The following is a 24,773-nucleotide window of genomic DNA, read 5'->3' on the forward strand; positions in this document are numbered from 1 at the left end:
GCACGTGGGTTGAAGGAAAGTAGGTGCTGAGAAAGAAATCTAGGAATTTCGGTGGAGCCTATTTGTGGATGTCTTTTCACCCGAACGCCATCTCAAATTCACCCCGAGAGCTTTGTCAGGTGCATGTGACTACGCCTCCCTGGTCCCCACCCTGACTTGTGAGGACGATCCTGGAGTGTGACCCCTCTCGGGCTGCCTGCCAGGGGGTGCGGGGGGGTTTGGCACCGCAGCGTGGGATGGGTGCCTGAGCCCACCCGGGACCTGGGGCGGGGCCAAGAGGCTGACAGGGGCGTGGGGAAGGCCACCAGCACTGTCTGCTTACTACTGTCCTGTCACCCGGCCCTCTGCCCTGGGCATCGAGGTGCCGGCCTGTGACCCCGGGCCTGTGCGGGACTCTACTGTGACCGTCACTGCCCGCAGCCCAGCTGCCTTTGGGCCCCTCGGCCGCATCTCCCCCCCTGCCCGCTCCGTAGCCCGCACTGTCCCTCCTCCTGGAGCCCCGGGCGCCTCCACCAGGTTCACAGCCGTGACTGGCAAGTGCCTGTGGTCGCCAGCGTCAGCCTGGCGGACACCTGGGGCTTCGTGCAGAACGGGCTGCCCAGCAGCAGGAGGGCCGAGCCGCCTGTCCGGGGGGGCACCCCCCAATGCCTTCAGGTGCTCCCCCTGGCTTCAGGACAGGGCCGGGGACAGGAGGCTGGTGTCCCTGCCCCAGGGGCCTCCCAGGACTGCCCTCCGCACGTGCGTGTCCCTGGGGTGCTGGGCCGGGGAGGGCCCCGGGCCTCCATCGGCGCCCTCGGGAAACGCCGAGCTTGGGTTCTGCTCTCTGAGCTCATTTCGCTCACCTTATGTTAGAAAACAGGACCGGACCGGGTTGTCATCTTAGACGTGTTTGTCCTTATATCAAGGGACAGACACAATTGGAAATTTCAAAATACACTTCCAAAGAGCTCTCGGGTCAAAGAAATGTCCGAACGGAGAGCACAAGCTGTTCAGGACCAACAAGAGGAAAATGCCGCCTGCCGATGTCGCGGGGATAGACGCGGAGCGTGTCTGCGGGACAAGAGCGGGCCAGCCCCGGGTTTGGGGAAAATGGGACAATGCAGAATGCCACGTTCACTGCGGAAGGAAAACAGCTGATGTAGCCCAAAGAAAACATAAATGATATAATCAAAGACAATGTAACTAAAAGAACACAGTAAAGAGTGATTCAAAGTAAGAGGGGCTTCTGGGGGGGGGGGGCTCAGTCCCTTAAGCGTCTGACTTCAGCTCCGGTCATGATCTCACAGTTCGTGGGTTCGAGCCCTGCATCAGGCTCTGTGCCAACAGCTCAGAACCTGGAGCCTGCTTTGAATTCTGTGTCTCCCTCTCTCTCTGTTCCTCCCCTGCTCTCTCTCTCTCGTAAAAATAAACAAAAACTAAAAAAAGAGAGAGAGAGAGAGTCTGAACAGAACTGTAATCGTTGAAGCGTTTCACGTGGGCAGTTGAAAATCGACCCAGACACAAAGTACAAATTAAAACACCAGCCTTGCGTGGTTTCTCGAGAGAATGACACTAAATCTTGTAGGACCAGATGGTCCCCACTGAACACACCCTTCCAGGGAATAGAAGAAGGAGGAAAGAACAGAAGAAGGAGGAAAGAACAGAGCTGGGTACATAGAATAAAGGAGATTTCCGGGCCAAGTTCAATTAGGAACATCGATTCAAAATCCAAAATAGAACATTATCATCTGATGCCAACGGTGTATTTTAAAAACTGCAGTAAAACTGATGAGCATCTGAACCAGGATGGTTTAACCGAGTAGAGATAGATGAACGGCCTTGTCAACGCTACAGATAAGGAAAACGCATATGATTCTCTTGGTTGAGAAATTCAACCACCCTTCGTGATAAAACTCTTACCAAACTTGGGCCAAGGGGGACTCTGTCCATCCGATAAGGGGGAATCTCGCCAGCGGTAATAACCATCTCTGCGGGTGCGCGGGCTCCTTGGGAGCACCCGGGGGTCACCTGAAACTGGCCCCCACGTGCAGAGGGCAGGGAGAGACTGAAGAAGGAGGCAGGCCACTCCAGCCGGGCGGGTGGCGGGGTCAACAAGCAAACGGGCCTTACCTACAAGACGCGTCCTGGGCTGCGGCACCCGCCCGCCAGAGCTTAGAGGCTGATGTCGTGGGAGGCCCTCAGCGGGCTCAGCCGTGTACCCTGTGCAGGTGTTTAAAGTATCACCTCACTACCTCAAGGCTGTGTCCTCGGAGCAGCCCTTGGGAGTGACGAGGCAAGTGGAACCCACATTCCGAAGACAGGGGAGGGGGCGAGGAGCCTCCCGCTGCCCAGATCCAGCTCACGGGTCAGCGGGTGGTCACGTCTCCACAGGCACAGCCGTCAGGCGCCTGTTTCCCTCCCCGCCCCGGCAACCTCAGATCCACCTTCTCCCTGCGCAGATTTGCCCGTTCTGGACGTTTCCCACACACAGAGCCACGCGCTCCGGGGCCTTCTGAGCGGCTGTGCTCACTGAGCATCAGGCTTACGATGAACAGCCCCCCTTACAAAGTTCCTCGTGTGGATGCCGTCCGTGTCCCTGGCTTCCGTGGTTCCGAGGGGCTCGCTGGGGAAACGCGCCTCCCGCCGCCCGCCTCGCCGTCTCTGCCCCTCTGTGCCCTGGCGTTGGGTCCGGGAGGATGAGGGAGACAGGCGGTGGCCACCCTCTCATGGGCACCAGCAGGACGCACGCCCACAACCGTCGACCGTTAACTCGAGGTCCCTCCCGGCAGGAGACGTGTGGGCGCCTCACCTCGCCCGCAGCCCCCTGCCCCCCGCCCAGTTCCAGGGTCCCTTCCGGCTGGAAATTCATTTTCGGCGGGGAGCGCACCCGCTGGCCGCAAACACTTAATGCGAACAAACAGGAAGCGTCGCTGGCGTTGGCCTCGGAGCCTGTGCTACTTTCCCGGGCCGCAGCTCAGAGTGCGCTCACATGGCAGGTGACTCTCTGGAGGTCTGGGGCCAGAAATGGAACTGCCCCGAGCGTGGCAAGAAGGCTCCCTCCTGGGCATCTGGGGCTCGTGGCCGCCACCCTCCAGCCCTGTCTCCACTGTCGCCGGGCGCCTCCTCTCCCGCGCCCCCTGTCCCAAACCTCCCCCCTCCCTTGTCCTTTACGGCCGCTGGTCACAGGATGTAGGGTCCACCCTGAATCCAAGATGATCTCACCTCAAGATCCTCAGTTCAGTTACGTCTGCAAAGTCTCACCTTCCAGTGAGGTCACGTTCACAGGTACCCAGGGTTAGGATGTGAACACTATTCAACCCACCATCCTGCTGCGTGGCCCCAGGTTTATTTCTCTTTCTCCTCCAGTCGGAGGTCCTGTGGGAGCCCTTCCGGCCAGGACGCTGAGCTGGCCAACTTCCCCAGCCCAGTCTGGGTGAAAATGCCCAACGTCCTCAGACCTCGCCCTGACTCCAGGTAGGCACAGAGTAAAGATAAAAGACGGATCTAGGCTTCTCCCATCGCGTGAGGACCAATATCACAGCCTCTGCACAGGACCAGCTCAGGCCACCCCTTCCCGCAACTCACCTGCACCCGGGGCTCCTCCTGCCGTCCCAGGCGTCCAGGCGTCCAGGTGCCCAGGAGTCTCAGGTGTCCAGGCTTCCGGGCTTCCAGGTGCCCAGGTGTCCAGGAGTCCCAGGCATCCAGGAGGCAACAGGCCCCGTGTCTGGTGACCGTAGCCCATGGCCGCTCCCGGCGGACCGTGTTCCCGCATCTTGCTCTCGGCACACGCGTGGCCTTTATCCTGATTGGCTGCTGCCGCGCCTTCCCGGGGGGCAGCACGTCTGGTCCGGAGTCTCAGGGCACATTCTGCGCCCCAGCCTGATGCACTGCACGCTCCGCACCGCCTCCTCCTGTGGCCACGGCCCCAGGGGTCTCTGAGAACCAAGCCTCCAGGCCTGTTTTCCCCGTGTGTCCCGCTGAGGCTTCTCTCGTCGGGGCACAGGGGCTCCTGTAGCCGCGGGTCCAGCCTCCCTGCCTGCCTCCTCCCCCACGGGACCCTGTGCCCGCGGGAAGATCTGCGGGGAGCACCGCCGGGGCTTCCCGGGGAGACCCGCTCCTCAGGGAGAAGCTCACACACACGTATGCCAGCGTACGCTCCTGCACGCATGCGCGCACACAAACACACGCACGCTTGCGCACGCAGGCACGCTCACACACGCGCGCGCGCGTATGTCCGTGCGCGCACGCGCACACGCTCGCGCACGCAGGCGCGCGTCACATGCACGCGCGCTCACATGCACGCGCGCTCACATGCACGCACGCTCACACATGCACGCACGCATGCTCACACACGTTAACACACACACGCTCACACACACACATATACACATACAGGCCCACACGCGCGCGCACACACACACACACACACACACACACACTACAATCCCCATGGAAAGTAAGACTCCTGTTCCAGAGAGATGTCCTAGCCTCCCTCCCTGCGGCGACCTGAACCCCAGGTGTGGCTGGGCAGCAAGGGGGGCACGGGCGGTGGGGTCTGTCTTCGGGAGACGCAGTCCCCAGCTGTCTGTGATCCCACCGCCATCCCCACTCTCCCTGCCTGAAGCCGCAGTTTGGTGGACAGCGAGAAGGGGTTCCTGGCCCCGGGGTAGGAGCTGTGCTCCGGAGGGTGACCCGACTGGGCCCTGAGCTGCTGTGATGGCCGCTGGGCCGCCGCTTCTGCGCCCGCCGAGGACACCTGAGTGCCAGGCCTCCGGGGCTGGCCACCAGCATGGCCGAGCCTGGGCCAGGGCCGCGGCCACCTGGACACGGGGCACGAGGTCTGATGGCCCTGCGCCTCGGGGGGCGTCGTGGGGTCCGGGCCTCCGCGCCGGAAGAGCCGCGTAGTCTGACAACTAAAAATGTCACCAGACTCGTGCAACGGCCCGGTTGAGACGTGCGGGCCTGGCAGGCGCCCAGTTGGTCTCTCCCAGGAGCTGTGCGGGCCCAGCGGGGCGATGCAGGGGGCGAGAGGTGGGGATGGGGCCCCAACGGCCAACTCCAGTCACCGCAGGGGCTTCCCCGCCACCTCAGGTGGCGGGGTGTGTCTGACCAGACCCCACCCACTTCCTTCCAAAGGAAGATAAAGGGACTCCCAGGGAGGGCTGTGCGACCATCCATCCAGGTGAGGAGGCTGAGGTCGGACACTCCGGGCTGGCCTTCCAGACCCCGGGGGCTGGCCCTGGTCATCTCACGCGGGCCCTCCCCTCCTTCCCCCACAGATGCTGTGGCTGCTGTTCCTGTCCCTCCCCTGCCTGGGGGCCTCTGTGCCCGAAATCCCAGGTGAGTCCTAACCCGGCACAGTGCCCTCCCCACCCCGGTCCCCGGCCCGCCAGCCCTCTGACCTATGTGAGGACGGCCCAGAAGTCACCTGGGGTCTGCGGGACGGCGCAGCCGCGTCCCCGACCCCTGCCCATTGTTCCCCCAGCGCCTGCCCCCGCGAGGGAGTTGGTGGGCATCGTGGGGGGTCACAGTGCCCCCCAGGGGAAGTGGCCGTGGCAGGTCAGCCTGAGAGTCTACGTTTACCGCTGGGCCTCCTGGGTGCACATCTGCGGGGGCTCCCTCGTCCACCCCCAGTGGGTGCTGACCGCCGCCCACTGCATCGACCGGTGAGTCCGGCTGCGGGCCCAACCCCCCCACACTGGATGGGGGGCGGGGGAAGGGGGCCGACGCAGAGACTGGGGCTCCCTCCGGGTCGTGGCCCTGACCAAGCGGGGCCTGGGGTCCGCCTCCCCCAGGAAAGACGCCGACCCGTCAGCCTACCGGATTCACGCCGGCAACGTGTATCTGTACGGGGGCAGGATGCTGTTGAACGTGAGCCGCGTCATCGTCCACCCCGACTACATTGCTGCCTTTCTGGGGTTTGACCTGGCCCTGCTGAAGCTGGCCACCCCCGTGAGAATGTCCAGCAGGACTCGGCCGGTCACCCTGCCCCTGCAGAGCCTGGATTTGAGCCCGGAGGACGAGTGTTGGCTGACAGGCTGGGGCAGGGGCTTCTACTTCGGTGAGAATGCCTGGGGGGGTCGGGTCCCGGAGGGGAGCCGGCAAGTTCCAGATCTTTCCTGCCGCCGTCTGGGTCTGGGTTGGGCCGCGGGTGGGGGGGAAGGTTCAGGAGTCAGGAATACACGGGGAAGAAGGAAACTCCCTTTCCAGCCACCTGTCTCCCAGGTGCGGGTGGGCAGGTGGCCACGTGGGCCCTGTGACTTTGGGTTTGTGTGAAGGAACCGGGCCTGACGGGTCAAAGAATCTGCCAGATGCGACAGTCGGCCCAGGGCGCCCGGACCCAAACCTGCTCCTCTCAGACTCCCGTGGTTTTGAGACGGCAGAATGACGTTGGAGGTGTGGGTCCGCGAAAACGAAGGACCCGGGTGCCTGGCGTATCGGTGTCCCGGGGCCACCGTATAAAGGACCGCACACGGGGGGACTTCAAATGACAGACATGTATTCTCTCACAGTCTGGGGGCCAGAGTCCAAAATGGAACTGTTGGCAGGGATGGTTCCTTCCAGAAGCCTTAGCAGGGGAGCCCTCCTTGCCTCCCCCTGCTTCCGGCTCATCCTCAGCTGTGCCCACCCCCCTCTGGTCTCTTCACCCGCCTTCTCTGAGGCTCAAATCCCCCTGCCTGTCCTCGCGTGGGGACACCAGCCACTGGACTTAGGGCCCCCCTGCATCCAGTGCGACCTCATTTCCGCTTGATTACGTCCGCAAAGACTATTTCCACGTAAGGTCAAACTCTGAAGGTCGGGGTGAGCGTGAGTTTTTGAGGGACACTCTTCAACCCACTGTGTGTTTATGGAATCTGAGCCCATTCGTGACAGCGGGAGGAGTCGCAGAAGCGGCCCGGGCCACAGTCTGGGGCTCCTCTCTGCGCCCAGCCCTGGCGGTGTGGGCAGCGCCAACTGGTCTGTGGCAATGGGGGGGGGGGGGTGGGCGCGGGGACAGCCGCCTCCGCGCCTCCATTTCCTGACTCCTCCTTTCCACCCCAGAGCCGCTGAGCCCCCCCTACCGCCTGCAGCAGGTGCAAATCCCACTGGAAGAGGAGGGGGCCTGTGAGCAAGGTTACCGGAGGTTCCTGCACACCAGAGCCAATGGCAAGGTCATCCCGGAGGACATGCTGTGTGCCGGCACTCAGGGCCGCGGTCCCTGCATGGTGAGGCGCTCGGGCCGCAGGCCGCGGGTCTCCTCCCGGCCTCGCCCCCCCCCCGACGTGCCGCGTGACCGCCCCCTCTCCCCGCAGGGGGACTCCGGGGGCCCCCTGGTCTGCAAGAAGAAAGGCACGTGGGTCCAGGTGGGCGTGGTCAGCTGGGGCATCGGCTGCTCCATGTACGAGCTGCCCGCCGTCTTCACAAACGTCCAGAGCCACGTGGACTGGATCCGACAGCAGCTGCGGAGGCGCGGGTGAGCCCAGGCTGCAGGTCGGCGCAGGACGGCGCTTCTTCCGCCGCCGCGTCACCTCCCCAGAGCGAGCCTTCCGCGCCACTCCCCTCCCCTCCCTGCGGCTTCAGCCCTCCCCTCCCCTGCCCCTCCCTCGGCCCCATCCTTCCCCGCCAGTGGGGACCGGCAGGGTGGAGGCCCCGACGGGGCTGGTGTGCTTGTCTCATTAAACTGTCTTGGTAAACAGGCTGGTGGCCGAGTGGTCTTTGAGGTGGGTGTGGCTGCAGAGCTGGGGGGCCCAGCCGTCCTGTCTGGGATCCCAGAGTGCTGGCGGGGGAGTGTGGGAAGGCTCGGGCTCGGGCAGGTGGAGGATGGGGGTCCGAGACTCTCCCCCAACCCCGGGCGGCCATCCCCTGTGCCATCCTGCCCGCAGCGCACTCCGTCCTAAAGGAGGGTGTTTGCGAGTCTGCAGAGGGCGGAATCATCCTTGGGATCTCATTCATTCATCCCAGCAATGTCGGGGGGGGGGGCACCGCCCGGGGTTACAGGGGAACCGACCTTGCCTTCCTCCACCTCGGGGTCCGGAGGGGCGTAGATGTGCAGCAAGGACTTGAAATGCAGCGAGGAGGGCCACATGGCCACATAAAGATGCCCAGCGGTGATAGACTTGGGGACACGCAGCGCGCGCGCGGGGGGAGGGTTGGGGCCACAGTCACGGGAGACTCCGGACAAGAGCTGGCACTCGCCAACTCGTCATTGTGGTCACAGCAAATAATTGGAAGCCGCCTAAATGTCTGTCCACGGAGAATTGTTTCCGTAAGTTACCCTAGACCCACACAGCCAATGGTGGCGGGTCGTGAAAAATGATGTCTTTGTCTCCGGATGGGCGGGGCTGAAGGGGACGCCTGCCCAGCGGGCATCCTGGCGGCCCCTCTGGCCGACAGGCGCCCGTGTGTGTGGGAGTGACCGAGGGCGGCCACGGTGGCCACTGCCAGCAGGAGGTCAGCCAGGCTGTCTACTTTCTGATGATTTTTTGTAGCCTGCGTCTTTTACATTATTTTTGTAATTAAAAACAAAGGTACTCTCACGTTGGAGGAAAATGAAGCTTCCTTGTTTTTAGAAGCCACGTCAAAGTGGGTTTTAAGCTCCTATAGCTGGTGGCATGTCGAGGGCTCCATCAAAATGGCCCTGGGCAACCGTCTTCCCAGCCTGGAAGGGCAGGGTCCTTGTCACGAGGGACGCCGGGCTTCGCTGCGTGAGGCCAGATTTGATCCCCTGAAGCGACACTCTCAGTGAGGGCTCCCAGAACAGGCGCGAGGGCCTCTAGGTCTCGCCAAAGCCGGGTCACTCGTGTTTGCTCCGCCGGTTTGTGCCCAAGCACCGGCCCGCCAGCGGGGCCGCGGGAGAAACGTGGCGCTGACGGGCCTTCCCCCTCCAGGCTCCCTCTGAGATGCGGCGCCCATGCCAGGACCCTCTGCTTGGTCTTTTGCCCAACGAAGGGCTTTTGCAACCAGCCTGGGCAGCCACATCCTTTACCCCACGATATCCCTGAACCAGGCGTCTTGTCCACGGTCCTGGACTCGACCTTGTGGCCTCGGTGTTGACGGTTACGCGGCCCCTGGCCACGCGGCCCCCCATCCTTCCTCTGCTTCCATCGCTGAGCCTTCTCTTGGTGGTCCGGTCCCGACCCTATCAAAGCGACCAGGTGTCCTGCCCCCACGGCCCGGTCGCCTAGCCGCCGGAGCCAGGATGGCCAAGGGATGGTGGGCTGAGGCCCGTCTCCTGGAGATGAGGGGCCCGGTCCTCACAACCGATGCAGAAAGCCACATGGTTGGCGCTCGTTCATGGCCCCGGGGGTCACCCCTCACGCTGTGGTGGGGGTCCCTGGGGTGGGCAATGGGCCAGAGGCAGGAGGGCGTGAGGAGGGGCAGTCCTGTCCCCTCGAGAGCGCCCTCCTTCCAGCCCTCCCTTGCCGGCCGTTTTCCCTCGGGGACCCACGTTCTCCCTCTCCTCTGCCCAGACGCTGGAGGCCACGCTTTCTCTGATGGGCTCTGGGTGGCTGACCTCGGGGGCTGGGCTGCTCGGACTCCTGTTCACTCACATCCAGCCATGCTTAGCGTGGGGCTCTCCAGGATGGCGGACCCAGACTTCCCCACCCCAGCTTGCCTCCTGGGGTCCCTTGGGCTCACTGTGTGCACGCCGTTGCCCCGTGCCCACGTGCCCTGGACAAGCAGGGCTGGGCCGGGCCCTCCGGCTCAGGGCCGCTATCGTGGACCTCTGTCCTTCTGTCCCCACTTGGAGGTGGCTCCAGGTCAAGGTGTGCCACCTTCCTGGTCACCTCCCCCAGGTTCCTGGGGCATGAATCACCGTCACCACTGGCCACAGAGGCTCTTCTGAGCTTGGAGCTCAGGGGCCAGGGGCTCTGACAAGGGTTGAGGAAGGGGAGACACGGCTTGCTCCCGATGAGGAAGGGGGGCAGAGGAGCAGGGGCTGTGAGGCCGGGTTTGTCCACTCAGGATGGGGCGGAGGCCCGGGGACGGGGGTGCTGCGCCACGTGCGGGGGTCCCTCCGTGGCCATGACGGCCGGGCCAACGCGGGGGAAGAGACGTGACTGCACTGGCCGGAAGCGGGGCAGGGTGGGTGGACAGCGCCCCGGGCCGGGCCTGCCACGGGCTCTGTGGCCTCTGGTGCTCAGACGTGTGGTGAGAAGCGCAGTCAGCCGGGGGTGGGCGGCCAGGGTGGGAGTCTGGCCTCCCGGGTGTGTGATGGGGAACCGGCTCCCCACCCCCCTGCACACATTCTGCTGATGCTCGGCGGCCTTCTCAGAGGAGCAAAGGCCTCCCTCCTTCTGGAAGCACCCGAGGTAGGAACGGTGGCCGGGGCGGGGGCGTCCTGGGCCCTGGGAGTCCGCCCGCCCTGGGGGAGAAGGTCTGCCCGCTGCGTCGCCACATGCCTGAGGCCTGGGGACCCGTGCTCCGAGCTGGGGTGAGGAGGGGTGCCTCCCCGGCCTCCGGGGATGCAGGAGCCTGCCTTGGGGCGTGCGGGGATCTTCCTCTGCTGGAGACACTGGCGGCGGCCAGTCCGCGTGGCTGAGCGCGGCCGAGTCTCAGGTGGGGCGTGGCCCGGGGATGGCGTATCCAGGTGGCAGCCGCCCCCGGGCTCAGCCTGACACCCGGCTGCCTTTCTTCCCCATCCTCCACCCCCACCCCCCCAAATGGAGCACTGCCCAAGCCGCCCGCCCACTTCCTGTGGCCAAAAGATAAAGGACCTCGGGGGCCCCCAGAGCAGAGACCCGTGGAGCCTGGCAAGGTAGGGGCGCTGTCCCCTCTCACACGGCTGCAGAGGCCCCTGGCCCCCCCGGCCCTGAGCTGTCCCTCCGTGCCCTCTCTCTTTGCAGATGCTGTGGCTGTTGCTTCTGACCCCCTTCTTCTCGGGGACCTGCGTCGCGGGGAGCCCAGGTGAGTCCTGACCCCACGGGGGTCTTCCCTTCCCAGAGGCTCCTGTAACCTTGTCTCCAGTTCCAGGCACTGGTGAGCCTTGGGGCTGCCTGTCCGTGCCCTCGGGGGAGGGCTAGGTGGGGACGGGGCTCGGCCCCGGGCCCGAGGCCCGGCCTCCCTCCCCCCTCATGTTGCTTCCCAGCTTCCCTCCCTGGAAACGAGCTGGTGGGAATCGTCGGGGGCCACAGTGCCCCCCAGGGGAAGTGGCCGTGGCAGGTCAGTCTGAAAGTCTACAAGTATCACTGGGCTTCCTGGGTGCACATCTGCGGGGGCTCCCTCATCCACCCCCAGTGGGTGCTGACCGCCGCCCACTGCATCGCCCGGTGAGTCCCGCTCGCTGCCGTCCAGCTCTGGGCCAATCAGGAGGTGTGGGAATCCGGGCTCCAGGCGGGGCGGAGGGGGCCGCCCTCGAAGGACCCGCCTCCGTGGCTTCTTTGCGACCCCAGGAAGGACGCCGACCCGGCGGCCTACCGCATCCATGCCGGGGACGTGTACCTCTACGGGGGGAGGACGCTGCTGAATGTGACCCGAGTCATCGTCCACCCCGACTACATCAAAGCCGATCTGGGTGCGGACGTGGCCCTGCTCCAGCTGTCACACTCTGTGAAATGCACGGCTAATGTCAGGCCTGTGAAGCTCCCATCGGCCCTGCTTGAAGTCACCCCAGAGGACGAGTGCTGGGTGACCGGCTGGGGCACCGTCATGGTGCACCGTGTGTACGGGGTGGGGGTTGGGAGGGGTTCGGGGCCGCGCGAGGCATTTCCCGACCTGGCCACACAGAGAAGTCCTGGCGGGTGGGCGGCTGCAGGTTCTGGAAAAGAATATCCTTCCGACACCCTCCCCCACCCCACCCCTTGTGCGCCCCAATCGGGAGATCCGACCCCAGAGGCTGGAGGGTCCCTGAAGCACAACTGAGCTCAGGACCCAACACTGTGATGAGGAAATTCATATTCTTAGTTTTTTTCCAACTTAGAGGAAGATATTGGGGGGCGGGCAGAAACCCTCACCCCCGCCCCCCCCCCATTTTCTTTGTGGTCCTTCCAACTAAAGGCAGAATCCACCTTCCGGGTGTTAGGAATTTAGAGGGAGATGGGAACCCTGCACCCTGGGGTCCCCACGGTGGCGATCCGGGTGGGAACGCAGGCTCACGGCCGACAGCGGGGGCCACACTCCAGCCTCCGGTCACGTCTCTCCCCCAGAGTCGCTGCCTCCGCCCTACCGTCTGCAGGAGGTGGCGGTGATCGTGGTGGAGAACGCCGTCTGTGACCAGCAGTACCACAACGCCACCAGGCACCGCCTGGCGGGCAGGAAGATCATCCAGGACGACATGCTGTGTGCGGGGACCGAGGGCCGGGACTCCTGCCAGGTGAGTCCCAGCCCATCCCGGCCCCCACCCCGCGCTGGAGGCCAGCCGGGGCTCAGCGCTGTCTCTCCTTCCTCAGGGCGACTCCGGAGGCCCTCTGGTGTGCAAGACGACGGGTGCTTGGCACTTGGTGGGAGTGGTCAGCTGGGGCGACAGCTGTGCCGTGAGAAACCGTCCCGGGGTCTACGCTCGCGTCCAGACGTACGTGCCCTGGATCACGCGGCAAATCGGGAGGGGCCTCTGACCAGGGCCTGCTGGCCGTCCGCCCGGCTGGGCCCGGAGGAGCGACGCCTTCCTCCCCCCAGAGCCTGCTGCTTCAGCCTCTGCGCCCCCGTCCCTGGCCTGGGCTCCGCCTTCGCTTCTGGCCTCCTCAGTGTCCGCGACTTCCCTGACTGCTGGGGGAAGGAGCAAGAAGATGCCAGGGGGCGGGCGGGACGTCCCTGGGGCCCAGGGTGCCTCGCTGTGCTGTCTGTCAAATTAAAGAGCTTGAGGAATGACCAGAGTGCGGTCAGTCTTTGTGGAGTGGGCCCTCCGTGGGAGCGTGTCGGCCAGCCCCGAGGTACAGGGGGCCGCGCTGGGGCTGGTGTCCTGCCACGCTTGGCAAGGGAGAGTGAGGGTCTCAGGGTTGGCTCCACTCTGCGGCCACAGCCCCCAGCTCTGTCCTGCACCAGAGGCCACCACGTGGTCCCAACCTTGCATCTGTCCCTCCTTCCATCCCCCCATCCTTCCGACCATCCCTCCATCCCACTTCTCTCGTAAGGCAAGATCTGTTCTCAGAATTAACCACTTGCCATGCAAAAGTGACCTGGGTATGATGCCAATATGCCCTCCCCTTTAGGGACGTGCTTGCCCATCTGGGTACCTTCCGGTGAGGGTCTTCGCTAGCTCCCCAGGGGGAGTTGGGTATGAGCTCCAGGTGCTGGGCAGCAGCCGGGGAGAAATGCCCCGTTGGCACCCGGGTGAGGGGCTGGAGGCCACGGTGCCCCAGGGCCATGATGTGTGTGCGCTGCAGGGTTAGGGGGTGCCCTGAGCCCATGTGCCCCGCCAGGGTGGGGCAGGGAGGGCCCATTCACCTGCTGTGCAGGTGGGAGGAGGGAGGAGGGAGGAGGGAGGAGCTGAGGGGCAGGCTCCGTGGCAGGCCCCACCTGCTCCTTCTGGGCACCTGCAGCTATGGCTGTCCCCACCTTTTCTGCCCCGTGGATGCTGCCCCCTGGCACTAAGTGGCCGGCTCTGGGCCGCACAGGCCACGGCAGGACCAGGGCGGCCCCAGGTGGCCTGTCCGTAAACCCACGTTTGGTTTTCCCTGTCACCCGGACAGGGGTGGGGATGGGTGTCCCCCACCTCCAGGAAGCCCTCCCCGGTTCCCGGGGGCACACTGGCTCGTCTCCTCTGTCCTCCAAGTGTCGGGTCTTCGGGGCCGCCCCAGAGGGTCCCAGCTCGAGGCCCAGAGTGAGCCAGGAGACAGGCCCTCGTGACAGGCGTCTGTGCCAGTCCACGCTGCCCACGTCCCTGCCCCCGCACCCATCTCAGGGTCCCGGGGTCTTCACCGCAGATCAGATGGGCACAGCCCCCAGCTGCCCAGCTCAGAGCAGGCGCTTCCTAAACGTCCGGCTTGTGGCCAGGGCCTGATGACAGAGCCGATTAGGGGCCCTGGGAGGGGGCTGGACTTGTCTGCACCCGGCCCCGGCTTGAGACAGAAACTCTGAGGGCCACCTGTGCCCCCCGCCAAATGTCTCTGGACACTGTGCCGTTTCTGCCCCCTATTTGACAAACTGAGGCACAGGGAGGGGGGTCCTGTCCCTAGGTGCCTTCCTTCTCTGGCCCCGGGGATGACCTCCCAGCCTGCTGGGGTCTCTGGTTGCCCAGGGGACATGGGTCATGTGGGCCCACGTGGTGGCCTCCACAGGGGGACCCCTCCTCCTTGCCCCCACCCCCACACTAGTCGCTGACTCGGCTCTGGCTGCCCTCGCCCTGACCTTTCCTGATCTGGGCTGTGTGGGTTTGGTTTCCAGGCACACAGGAACCCCCCACCCCTGCCCTGCCCGAGGTGCCCTTCATCTCTGATCTGCAGCTCTGGGCGTGAAGGAGCCTCGTCCTGTCTTTCCGCCCTCACCCTGTCCCCTCGCAGCCTTTCCTTGCAAGACGCCCCTCCCTCCACACCTATCCGGCCCGAGGCCTACCCAGGCCTCAGAAAGTTCTAGAACTCATCACCCCAACAACGGACAGTGACAACCCCTGGGTGGGATGAGGGAAGGAGGAAGGAGGACGGATTTCTTGGTTGTTCTCTTTTTTATCCTAGTACATCCATATCCGCCAAGAGTTTCCAGGGGGCACGTACCACACTTGTCATAAAAATAACTTCCAGGTTAAGAAGGTGCGGCCTCCCTGTCCCCCCTGTGCCGAGGTCTCACGTCACATGGCAGCCGAGGGGGTCTGATGGGCAGAGCCGGGGCCCGGTGTCCCGACGCCCCTCTGGCCCCCGCCCTCGCTGGGCCCCTTCCCTGAGGGCTCGATACGCACCAGGGGAAGGTCCCGCCTCAGTTCTTCCACCGCCCCCCTCGATGTGAGGTCAGTTCTAGAAGGAGTAGAGCGCACGTGTGCGAACAACCGAGAAATCTTCAGTCTACACGCACAAACACCTCCGACCGTGAAAAGGTTATGCCCAGAATTCGTGATCCCCAAAGACCACCAGGGAGCCGAGTCCGATGTAAAAGCAAAGAGCCTTTTTTCGAGCTAGCTTGAGCTCAATCCCCTACCTGCACTGACCCAGTAGTGAGATACCGGAGAGAGAGCGAGTTTCAAAAGGACAAAGGTTTTACTGGGGCCTAGGGGCCCTTGGTGAGGTAATGGCTGTGGCCTCAGCCCATTGGCTGGGGAAGGGTCCGAGTCCTGGTAGGCAGGTGAGCTGGAGGTCACTCAAGGGGAGGAGGCGTGGTCAAGGTGAAGGACACAGAACAAGATGGAGTTGGCCGGCGTAGGCCCTTTCATTCCTCCCTTGTCATGTAGCTTATGGACCCAATCATGGGACCGGCTGCATTTATGGTGACAAGGGGAATAGAGTTTGGAGGTTTACACAAAGTTCTGGGAACCAAGTGTCCCTGGGGTGGCTCTGGGAGGTCTGATTAAGTACTGTCCCCGAGCTGGTGTCTATGATCTGCCAGGTGATGTTTTGGGGGCGTGGGGACTCCCGGCAGCATGAGCAATGACATGCAGAGTTAATAGAGTTACGAATATTCGGTGGGTGAGCTTGAGCGGGTTGTGTTGGTCCCGACTGACGGCTCATCGCGTGACAAAGTCCTTCCGGATCGAGCAGGGGTCCACTGGCCGAATGTGGGTGTGATGGACCCAGGTCGCGATGCCATCTACTTTGAGAGCGGTGGGGGTTGTCAGCACCACGATGTAGGCTCCTTTCTGGTGCGGCTCGAGGGTCTCTCGGTGGTGCCTCTTAATGTAGACCCAGTCTCCTGGCCTGTACTGATGAGGTGTCGGGGTCGGGCCAGCCTCGTAGATGGCACGGAGGCACGGCCAAATGTCCTCGTGCGCCCTTTGGAGCCCTATCAAGGAAAGAAAAAGTTCTTGATCTTTAAACTAAAGGTTGGGAATACTAGGGGGTGGCCTGCTAAACATGATCTCGTAGGGAGTAAAACCCAGTGTCAGGAGTGTTCCTAACCCGGTAAAGGGCGTACGGTAGGAGAGTCACCCAGTCCCCGCCAGTCTCCATGGTTAGTTTGGTAAGGGTCTCTTTTAGGGTTCTATTCATTCTTTCTTCCTGTCCTGAGCTCTGGGGCCTATAAGCACAATGTAATTTCCAGTTTGCCCCCACCGCCTTGGCTACTGCCTGGGTTACCTGCGAGATAAAAGCTGGTCCATTGTCTGATCCTACCATGGCAGGAAAACCAGGCCTGGGTAAGATGTCTTCTAGTAGCTTCTTAGCCACCGTCTGAGCCGTTTCATGCTTGGTTGGGTATGCCTCCACCCAGCCAGAGAAGGTGTCCGTAAATACTAAAAGATATTTATAACCGTACTTTCCTGGTTTGACTTCAGTGAAGTCGACCTCCCATTGGGCTCCCGGTCTGGTGCCTCTGAGCCTGGTTCCTTTTTTATTTGATGTGGCTCTCGCGTTGGTGAGTTGGCAGGTCTTGCAGGCAGATACAACTTGCTCTATTTTGGTGTCCTGTTGGTGAATCTTGATTCCGGCATGTCGGATTAAGTCTTTTAATTTTCGGGCCCCCACGTGAGTAGACCGATGCATGTGCTCTAATATTGAGACTCCGAGCCCGTCTGGCAGCATGAGCTCCTTGTTAGGTGTATACCACCATCCCTTTACCTCCTGGGCCACGGGGAGTTTCTTGATCCGCTGTAACTCCTCCTGGAGTATTTGGGCTGGTCTGGTAAAACTGGGTCTCCCCAGTCCGGTAGTTGTTAAGCCGTTTTCCAGCTCCCACCGTTAGTGCCTTGGTGAGGGCGACGAGCTCTGCTCGCTGGGCTGACGTTCCGGAGGGTAGAGCCTCCGCCCATACGGTGTCCGTTTCGGTGACCACCGCTGCACCCGCATACCTGTGTCCGTCCCGCACAAAGCTGCTGCCATCAGTGAACCAAGTAGCCTCGGCATCGGGGAGGAGCCGGTCGGTCAGGTCCGTCCGGAATCCATGTACTTGTTCCAGGATTCCCGCACAGTCATGTAGGGGAGCACCTAGGTCAGGGTCGGGCAGCAGGGTGGCAGGATTGAGGGCTGCACTGGGGTGGAACCGCTCTCGTGGAGGGCTGAGTAGGAGGCTCTGGTAATGAGTCATACGTGTATTGCTCAGCCATCTATCAGGAGGCTGCTTCACGACCCCTTCAGTGGCGTGTGGGTCGTGATCCAGATCTCCTGTCCTAGGGTCAGTTTGTCTGCGTCCTTGACAAGGAGTGCTGTCGCCGCAATAATTCTTAGGCATGGCGGCCAGCCGGCAGCCACTGGGTGTAGTTTCTTGGACAGGTAAGCCACCGGGTGGTTCCAGGGGCCTAAGGCTTGAGTTAGAACCCCTTTTGCTATTCCCTTATGTTCGTCTACAAAGAGGTGGAAGGGCTTCGTAATGTGTGGTAGGCCCAGGGCTGGGGCACTTAGGAGGGCCCTTTTTAACTGATTAAAGGCAGTTTCTTCCTTTTCAGCCCATTTAAATGTTTTCCCCTCTTTGGTAGCTTCATATAGGGGCCCGGCGATCTCAGCAAAACCCTCTCGCTTCATATCTGAGCCTTCTTCGCGGATGCCCGGTACCCTAAGGCCCCCAGGGTAGCCAGCAGGTCCTGGGTCCCTCGCTCACAGTCTTTGGCTTTGTCGGCAGCAATCAGGGTGTCATCTATGTACTGTAGGAGGGCGAGGCCAGGGTGCTCCCTTCTGTACTCACCCAGGTCCTCGTGTAGTGCCTCGTCGAAGATGGTGGGCGAAGTTTTGAATCCCTGAGGTAGCCGTGTCCAGGTGAGTTGCCCACTGTAGCCCTCCTCCGGATCATGCCACTCGAAGGCGAACAAGGGTTGGCTCTGGGGTGCCAGCGGCAGACTGAAGAAGGCGTCCTTTCAATCTAGTACCGTATACCAGACCCTGGAGGGCGCCAAGGAGCTCAAGAGAGTATATGGGTTGGGAACAGTTGGGTGTATGTCCCTGACCCTCTTATTTACTTCCCGGAGGTCTTGTACTGGTCGGTAGTCATTTGTGTGAGGCTTTTTGACCGGCAGTAGGGGGGTGTTCCAGGGAGACTGGCAAGGAAGTAGTACCTCTAGGCTTCATAGTCTCCGGATGTGTGGCTGGAGCCCCTTCCGGGCCTCCTGAGACATGGGGTATTGTTTGATCCTTACTGGACTCTCTCCTGGCTTGAGCTCTACCAGGACCGGGGTCCTGTCAGTGGCTAGTCCTATCCGCCCCCCGCCCCGTCTCTGCCCAAACGAAGGGGAATTCTTGGAGCCATCTGTCTATATTATCCTCTCTCGGGAGCGCCTCCTGGTGGAGGCGGTATTCATCCTCCAGTTTCATGGTCAGGACCTGGATGGGGTGACCCTTGCCATCGGTGACCTGAGGCCCCCCTTGTCTGAAAGTTATCTGAGCTCCAATCTTGGTCAGTAGTCCCGTCCTAACAGCGGGTAGGGGCATTCTGGTATTACCATAAAGGAGTGGGATACCCGGCCCGGCCCCAAATCTACCGTTTTTCGGGTAGTCCATGAATACTGGCTCATACCAGTTGCCCCTTGGACCCAGGACTTCTTGCTGGCTAGTTTTCCTTGTGGGGTGCAGAGGACCGAATGTTGTGCTCTGGTGTCGACAAGGAAGTCAACAGGGGTCCCCTTCACTTTCAGAGGTACCCTGGGTTCGGGGAGAGGGTCCGAACCCCGACTCCCCTAATCAGTTCATCTAGCTCTAGGACGTTTACTTGATCAGTCTTGCCTCCCTTCCCGCCGGCCCTTTTCGGACAATCTCGGGCCCAATGCCCCATCTCCTTGCAGTATGCGCACTGTTCCTTCTGCAGCCTCTGCTTCCCCCCCTTGGTGTTTCCTTTACCTTTTCTTGCATCGTCTGCCAGCTGCCGGAGATGGCGGTCTCGTTCCTCGGGGGAGTCAGCGGTGGTAGCTAGTAGTATTCTGGCCAGGTCTCGTGTCTGCTTCCTGCTGGCAGCCGCCATGGCGCGAGCCTGCTTGTCCCAGGAGGCTCCCGGTTGTTATATACCTTTTCGGCTACCACCAGTAAGTCCTGCAGACTTTTTCTCCTAGTCTATCTATTTTCTGTAATCTTCTCCTAATGTCTATGGCCGATTGGTTTACAAAGGCCATGATAACAGCTGCCTTGCTTTCCGGAGCCTCTGGATCCATGGGGGTATAGGTACGGAATGCCTCCATGATCCGTTCTAAAACGGCAGCCGGAGATTCATCTTTTCCCTGTTGTACATTTCCTACCTTGGCCAAATTGGTTGGCTTTCTAGCAGTCATTCGGAGACCCCCCATTAGAGTCTGGCGGTAGACCCGGAGCCTCTCCTTAGCTTCTGCCGTGTTGAAATCCCACTGGGGCCGAGTTAAGGGGGGGAAGGAGGCATCTATCTGAGCCTGGTTGGTGGTGGGATTCCCATCTGTGCCCGGAACTAGTTTTCGGGCCTCATTGAGGATTCTTTCTCTTTCTTCAGTCGTGACAGGACCTGCAAAAGCTGCTGGCAATCGTCCCACGTGGGCTGATGGGTAAAAAGAACAGAGTCTAATAAATCAATAAGCCCTGCCGGTTTCTCGGAAAACGGAGGATTCGGAGCTTTCCAATTGTAGAGGTCACTAGTGGCCAAAGGCCACTAGTGACGGGGCCGATTCCCCTCCGCGTCTGGGGGTCCGGTGGCTCGCAGGGGCAGAATAGTGGAGTTGGCGGCGGAGGCGGATTGCTCCCTCTGAGCCCTTTGTCTGGTAAGGGGTGGGCTTCCCACTGGAGTGTTTCCACCTCCCGTTCTCGGAACAGCGTCTGCCTCCCCCGGAGGGGGAGGATGGTGTTCTTCTGGCACCCTAGGGTGGTGATACAGGGGAGGAAAAATTAAGTCTTCTTCAGTCCCTCCCTGCAAAGCAAGAATGGGTTTTGGCTCCAGAGGGAGTGGGGCTAGGAAGGGCTTAAGCCAAGAGGGTGGGCAGAGGGGTAGTGAGTCTGTTCCATAAGGTCCGTCCAGTAAGTCCACAGAACAAAACAGAGAAACACAGAAGCAGACCAACAGAGGGCCCTTAGAAAGACTTCCAACTCCACGGAAGCAAAGCTGAAAGCTAGCTTAGACCTTTGAGGGGACTCCACATCCCTCCAAAACCGAGAGCTAGACGACGGCCTCACGCCGACCAGCGGGGGAGACCCGCCTCGTCTCAGACCTTTGAGGGGATTGCACGTCCCCCCAAAACAGATGAGGGGATTCCACGTCCCTCCAGAAGGGAGAATCGGAACGTCTTCCGAAACTCCCGGCCCGTGGTCCTCCAGTGCGTCCACGTAGACCGCGTCGGGCACTACCAGAATTCCACAAATGAGCTCACACAGAAAAGACGGAACAAAGAGACACTAACCGTGGCCAGTCAGTCTCTCCGGGTCGGGGGTCCCTCGGGGGTCTTGGGGATCCCGGACGAGCCCCCAAATGTTATGCCCAGAATTCGTGATCCCCAAAGACCACCAGGGAGCTGAGTCCGATGTAAAAGCAAAAGAGCCTTTATTCGAGCTAGCTTGAGCTCAATCCCCTACCTGCCCTGACGCAGCGGTGAGATACCGGGGAGAGAGAGCGAGTTTCAAAAGGACAAAGGTTTTACTGGGGCCTAGGGGCAGTTGGTGAGGTAATGGCTGTGGCCTCAGCCGATTGGCTGCGGAAGGGTCCGAGTCCTGTTAGGCAGGGGAGGGGGGGTGGTGGTTACTCAAGGGGAAGAGGCGTGGTCAAGGTGAAGGACACAGAACAAGATGGAGTCGGCCGGCGTAGGCCCGTCCTTTCAAAAAGCACACAAAACGGCTTGCGGCAACTGTGAACAACAGAGTGTTGATGCATCTGGCTGAAAATCTCCCAATGAGGAGAAGAAGGCCAGAACTCTGACGAAGAGGCACCGGGCCGCCAGAGGAGACACCCCCCGGGCGGCGCAGGGGGTCCGAGTGCGGCCAGAAACGAGACGGGTGCGGGTCTCGAGCCGACACGGCAGAAGGACGCTGTTTGCTAGAAGACCTTCAAAAATTAAGGATCTCGGGGCCCCCGGCTGGCTCAGTCAGTGGGGGGTGCGACTCTTACCCTCAGGGGCCTGAGTTCGAGCCCCACGTTGGGCATGGAGCCTACTTAAAGATAGAAAAAAATGAAAAGGACGTTAAAACTTGAGGGTCTGTTGGGTCTTTTCCCCTTAACGTGGTTGTATTACGTCTTCTTTAAAAACTTTTACTGTTTCTGTATTCATTTTGAGGGAGACAAAGAGACAGCACGAAGGGGCGGGGCAGAGAGACAGAAAGAGAGAGAGAATCCCAAGCAGGGTCCGCAGAGGCCGACACGCCCAGAGGCCGACGCGGGGCTCCATCCCACTAACCGCGAGACCGTGACCCGAGCTGAATCGAGAGTTTGACGTTGCAACAGGGGAACGGAGACCCCGTCCTGAGTAAGGCAGGGACAAGCAGGGGTGTATGGCCAGGGGCAGGGGTTTCTGAACGGGCATTCGCTAAGAGGGGGCATCTGGGGACTCGTGCCAGGACCAGCCCACAGGGCCTCTGCTGTGGGCTGTGGGGAGTAAGGGGGGGGGGTGAGGCGGGGGTGGGGTCAGGGGTTTTCATCCCAGGTGGAGCCTGATGAGGTGCCAAGGGCACATAAAAGCCTTGAGGGCAGCGAGAGAGAGGTCTCCTGGTCCTAAAGTCTGTCAACTTGAACAGTTGAGCAGACGCCAGGTTTTTTTCCAGCAACAAGTGGAATTAGACAGTCCATGTCAGGACAGAGAAGACAGAGAACTTCCACTGCTTAAAAGGAGTTTTTGGCAGCGGCTTGGGAATATTCCTGAAAGCCTCCATCCTGAGGGAGACCAACAAGAGACCGCTGGCTCTAACCACCATAATCATTGACCCAGGAAACGAATGAGGGAGTAACTCCCCCATACAGTTACAGTAACCCGAATGTATTAGGAAAAACAGTAAAAGGGTGTTAGATTCCCCTTTGTTAGGGATGGCCTGTGTCTTTTTGTTTCCCCAGCACCCTGGGTTAGGTTTTGGAACACTTTGTATATATTGCTCAGGGTTGTCTGCAACTGTGCTCAGGTCCTTTTGTTTGCTTAGAATATTGCAACGAAAATGGACCCTTCATGGGACCAAATTCACCATGAAGCATTTTAGTCAATAGATACATTGAATGTGCCTTCCTTTCGAGGGGAAGATATTTCATCTCTGACAATCCTGGATAAGGAGGGCATGAGGGTCTCACAGGTGGGTTCTCCTGAGAAGAGCCCTCAGAGGGAAGTCTGCAAGAACTTGCTTTTCTCAGTGCCTTTAAGGGCCAGAAGGTTGGCACCTAACTTATAAGTCTTACATAAGGTCATTTTGACCATTTACCCTCTCTTTAACAATATAGATCTAACTTTAAGATAGTACTGATTGAGTGCCTCCCTCAGGAGACCCGGAATCTCTATTCGACAAGAGGATCCTTTGAAGGATTTTCTTTTTCTTTTTTTTTAATTTTTTTTTAACGTTTATTTATTTTTGGGACAGAGAGAGACAGAGCATGAATGGGGGAGGAGCAGAGAAAGAGGGAGACACAGAATCGGAAACAGGCTCCAGGCTCTGAGCCATCAACACAGAGCCCGACGCGGGGCTCGAACTCACAGACCGCGAGATCGTGACCTGGCTGAAGTCAGACGCTCAACCGACTGCGCCACCCAGGCGCCCCTGAAGGATTTTCTAAAATAGTGTGCAGATACTCTGAACTTGAGATCCACGACCTACAATTTGACAACAGTAACCAAAATAGCGAAAAGGGGAAACAGATGATCCTCTCGCACCTTTTCTGTGCCGTGTCTGTGCTGGTCCTATAGCTGAGTCTGGAGGTACTGATCATTTATTCCTATTGGATCAGCTCCCATCCTCGTTATGGGCAAAATCTTCAACTGATCTTGGCAGAATCCACAGTGTACCTCCCGTCAAGATTCAAGTTGACCTTGCAAAACTTCTCCCTAGAGTTAATATCTTTTCAATTACGAAGGCCTTCAAGGCATCCACACCATAATAGAATGTTACAAGGCTCATGGCCTCATGATGCCCTGCAGTAGTCCAGATAACACCTCTATTATACCTGTGAGAAAACCCGACTGCTGAGGATAGTATTTTGTCCAGGACTTCCGAGAAATCAATAGCGCTGTAATCCCTCGACATCCCCTTCTTCCCAAACCTCACACTCTACCAACATCCACTCTTCCTGAAAGCAAAGTTTTCACTCTACACGACCCATGTGGTGTAGTTTTTAGCATTAGAGTTGATAAGGATAGTCAGTATCTTTTTACCGTCACACGCAGCGAATGACAATACATCTGGACCGCAACCTCCCTGGGTTTCACAGAGTGCTTCACGTTTCCCACAAACCTTAAAGGCTGATTTGGATGATGGAAAGTGTTTCTGCAGGCTCGACTTTGTTACAATTTGTAGATGATTTGCTTCTCTGCTCCCCTGCTCGTGCCTCTTCACATGAAGACAGCACCCCCCTGGGAAAACTTCTGGTTTGAAAATGCCCATAAAGTCTCCAAAGAAAAACTACAGTTTGCTCAATCTCAGGTTAGGTATTTAGCTCACCTGTTCTCAGAACAAGGCCCACATCTAGATCCAGGCACTCTCGAGGCATCCACAATCTCTCACAACTTAAATCTAAGAGCCAATTACAAGGCTCTCTTGGACTGACTGTCTACTCTCAAAACTGAATTCCAAACTTCTCTCTTCAGGCTCAGCTCAATGCAGGCTTTCAGACTCCTGGGAAATATCTGAAAAAGTAAAAAAAAAATGTAGTCATTAGTTCAAAAGCAACACTAGCGTAGACACAAAGGGATCGTGATGAAAGGCTTAGGGAGAAAACATATGATTTCATGGTGCTGTACCCATGGTCCTGTACCCTCATGTCTCATCAAATTATACCCTTTAACTTGAGGCTTTGTTGTATGTAAATTTTACCCCATTAAAGAGAGTTTCCAAACATAAAATACTAGAAGCAAACGTTGGAAAGTTCCTTTCAAATCCTGAAGTGCATGGGTGATATGAGTCTGTCTGCCCATGTCTCAAAAATCCACAATAATAAGAAATTAAAAAAAAATAATAACAGCAGAGTAAGCAGATCCTGAGCGCACCCTGTCCCATGTGTTCAACTACATAATATCCACATCCAAGTCCATGAACCAGAGAGTGATCCAAAGACTGGCAGAAGAAACTCCACACCTAAATAGAGAGAAGCTGCATCAGAAAGGTTAGGAAGGTCAGAAAGGTGGGGGCTGGCTGCCTGCAGAATGGGCAGAGAAAGTGAGCCCTCACGCCAGGGAGCTCACCCAGTGAAGACTAATCTCCATAACATTTGGCATTAAAACCCAGAGGGGCTGAATTCCCTTGAATTTAGATCCTGGAGCTTTGGAGGTCAGCTGACCCAGCACTGGGTGATCCAGGAGGATGAGTGTTAGCCAGGTCCCTGCCTGTGTAGACAGGCAACGTCAACGTGGCATTTTCCACAATGCCGAGGGAACAGGAGACGGATGTATTCATGCTGATTCCTGAGTGTGTTGGAGGACTTCTCCAACAACGAGGGAGTTCACAGGCACCATTCTTCTCCCCCAGCCTCCCAGAATAAGCATAGAAGCACCCACCAGAGACGGAGGCTGCACAGACACTTGCTACCTAACCCGTTAGGCAGCGCGCCAGTCCCAAGGGTTCACAGGGGGACTCACCACACCAAGTCTGCTGGTCTCATGTCAAACATTCTTAAAACCACAAGGGCACCCTGTCCGACAAGCTGCACGCACAGCTGCCACAGCACGCTGTTCACATCTG

The 24,773-nt window shown here is 59.7% G+C and overlaps 2 protein-coding genes across 2 annotated transcripts; both read left to right on the top strand.

Moving 5' to 3' along the window:
• The first annotated feature begins 5,258 nt into the window (after positions 1 to 5,258).
• Positions 5,259 to 7,638, top strand: LOC124525578 (putative serine protease 29). The gene is made up of 5 exons (XM_047098047.1): positions 5,259 to 5,319; positions 5,465 to 5,645; positions 5,775 to 6,040; positions 7,021 to 7,184; positions 7,272 to 7,638. Exons 1-5 carry the CDS (start codon positions 5,259 to 5,261, stop codon positions 7,434 to 7,436), a joined length of 837 nt encoding a protein of 278 aa, XP_046954003.1. The 3' UTR covers positions 7,437 to 7,638.
• A 3,045-nt stretch (positions 7,639 to 10,683) lies between these two features.
• On the top strand, positions 10,684 to 12,768 carry LOC124525532 (serine protease 29-like). The gene is made up of 6 exons (XM_047097963.1): positions 10,684 to 10,717; positions 10,806 to 10,866; positions 11,048 to 11,228; positions 11,352 to 11,617; positions 12,105 to 12,271; positions 12,348 to 12,768. The coding sequence occupies exons 2-6, from the start codon at positions 10,806 to 10,808 to the stop codon at positions 12,510 to 12,512; spliced, it is 840 nt and encodes a 279-aa protein (XP_046953919.1). The 5' UTR covers positions 10,684 to 10,717; the 3' UTR covers positions 12,513 to 12,768.
• The last annotated feature ends 12,005 nt before the right edge of the window (positions 12,769 to 24,773 follow it).

The sequence above is a fragment of the Lynx rufus genome, unplaced genomic scaffold (assembly GCF_022079265.1).
Source record: "Lynx rufus isolate CCGP_SWC_20201006 ecotype Redwood Valley unplaced genomic scaffold, mLynRuf1.p SCAF_43, whole genome shotgun sequence".
NCBI classification, from domain to species: Eukaryota; Metazoa; Chordata; class Mammalia; order Carnivora; family Felidae; genus Lynx; species Lynx rufus.

Coding starts and splice junctions, on each gene's coding strand:
- LOC124525532 (XM_047097963.1), top strand. CDS start 10,806: ATGCTGTGGCTGTTGCTTCTGACCCCCTTCTTCTCGGGGACCTGCGTC. Junction 11,229..11,351: donor GCCGCCCACTGCATCGCCCG/GTGAGTCCCGCT, acceptor TTGCGACCCCAG/GAAGGACGCCGACCCGGCGG. Junction 12,272..12,347: donor AGGGCCGGGACTCCTGCCAG/GTGAGTCCCAGC, acceptor CTCCTTCCTCAG/GGCGACTCCGGAGGCCCTCT.
- LOC124525578 (XM_047098047.1), top strand. CDS start 5,259: ATGCTGTGGCTGCTGTTCCTGTCCCTCCCCTGCCTGGGGGCCTCTGTG. Junction 5,646..5,774: donor GCCGCCCACTGCATCGACCG/GTGAGTCCGGCT, acceptor CGCCTCCCCCAG/GAAAGACGCCGACCCGTCAG. Junction 6,041..7,020: donor GGGCAGGGGCTTCTACTTCG/GTGAGAATGCCT, acceptor TTTCCACCCCAG/AGCCGCTGAGCCCCCCCTAC.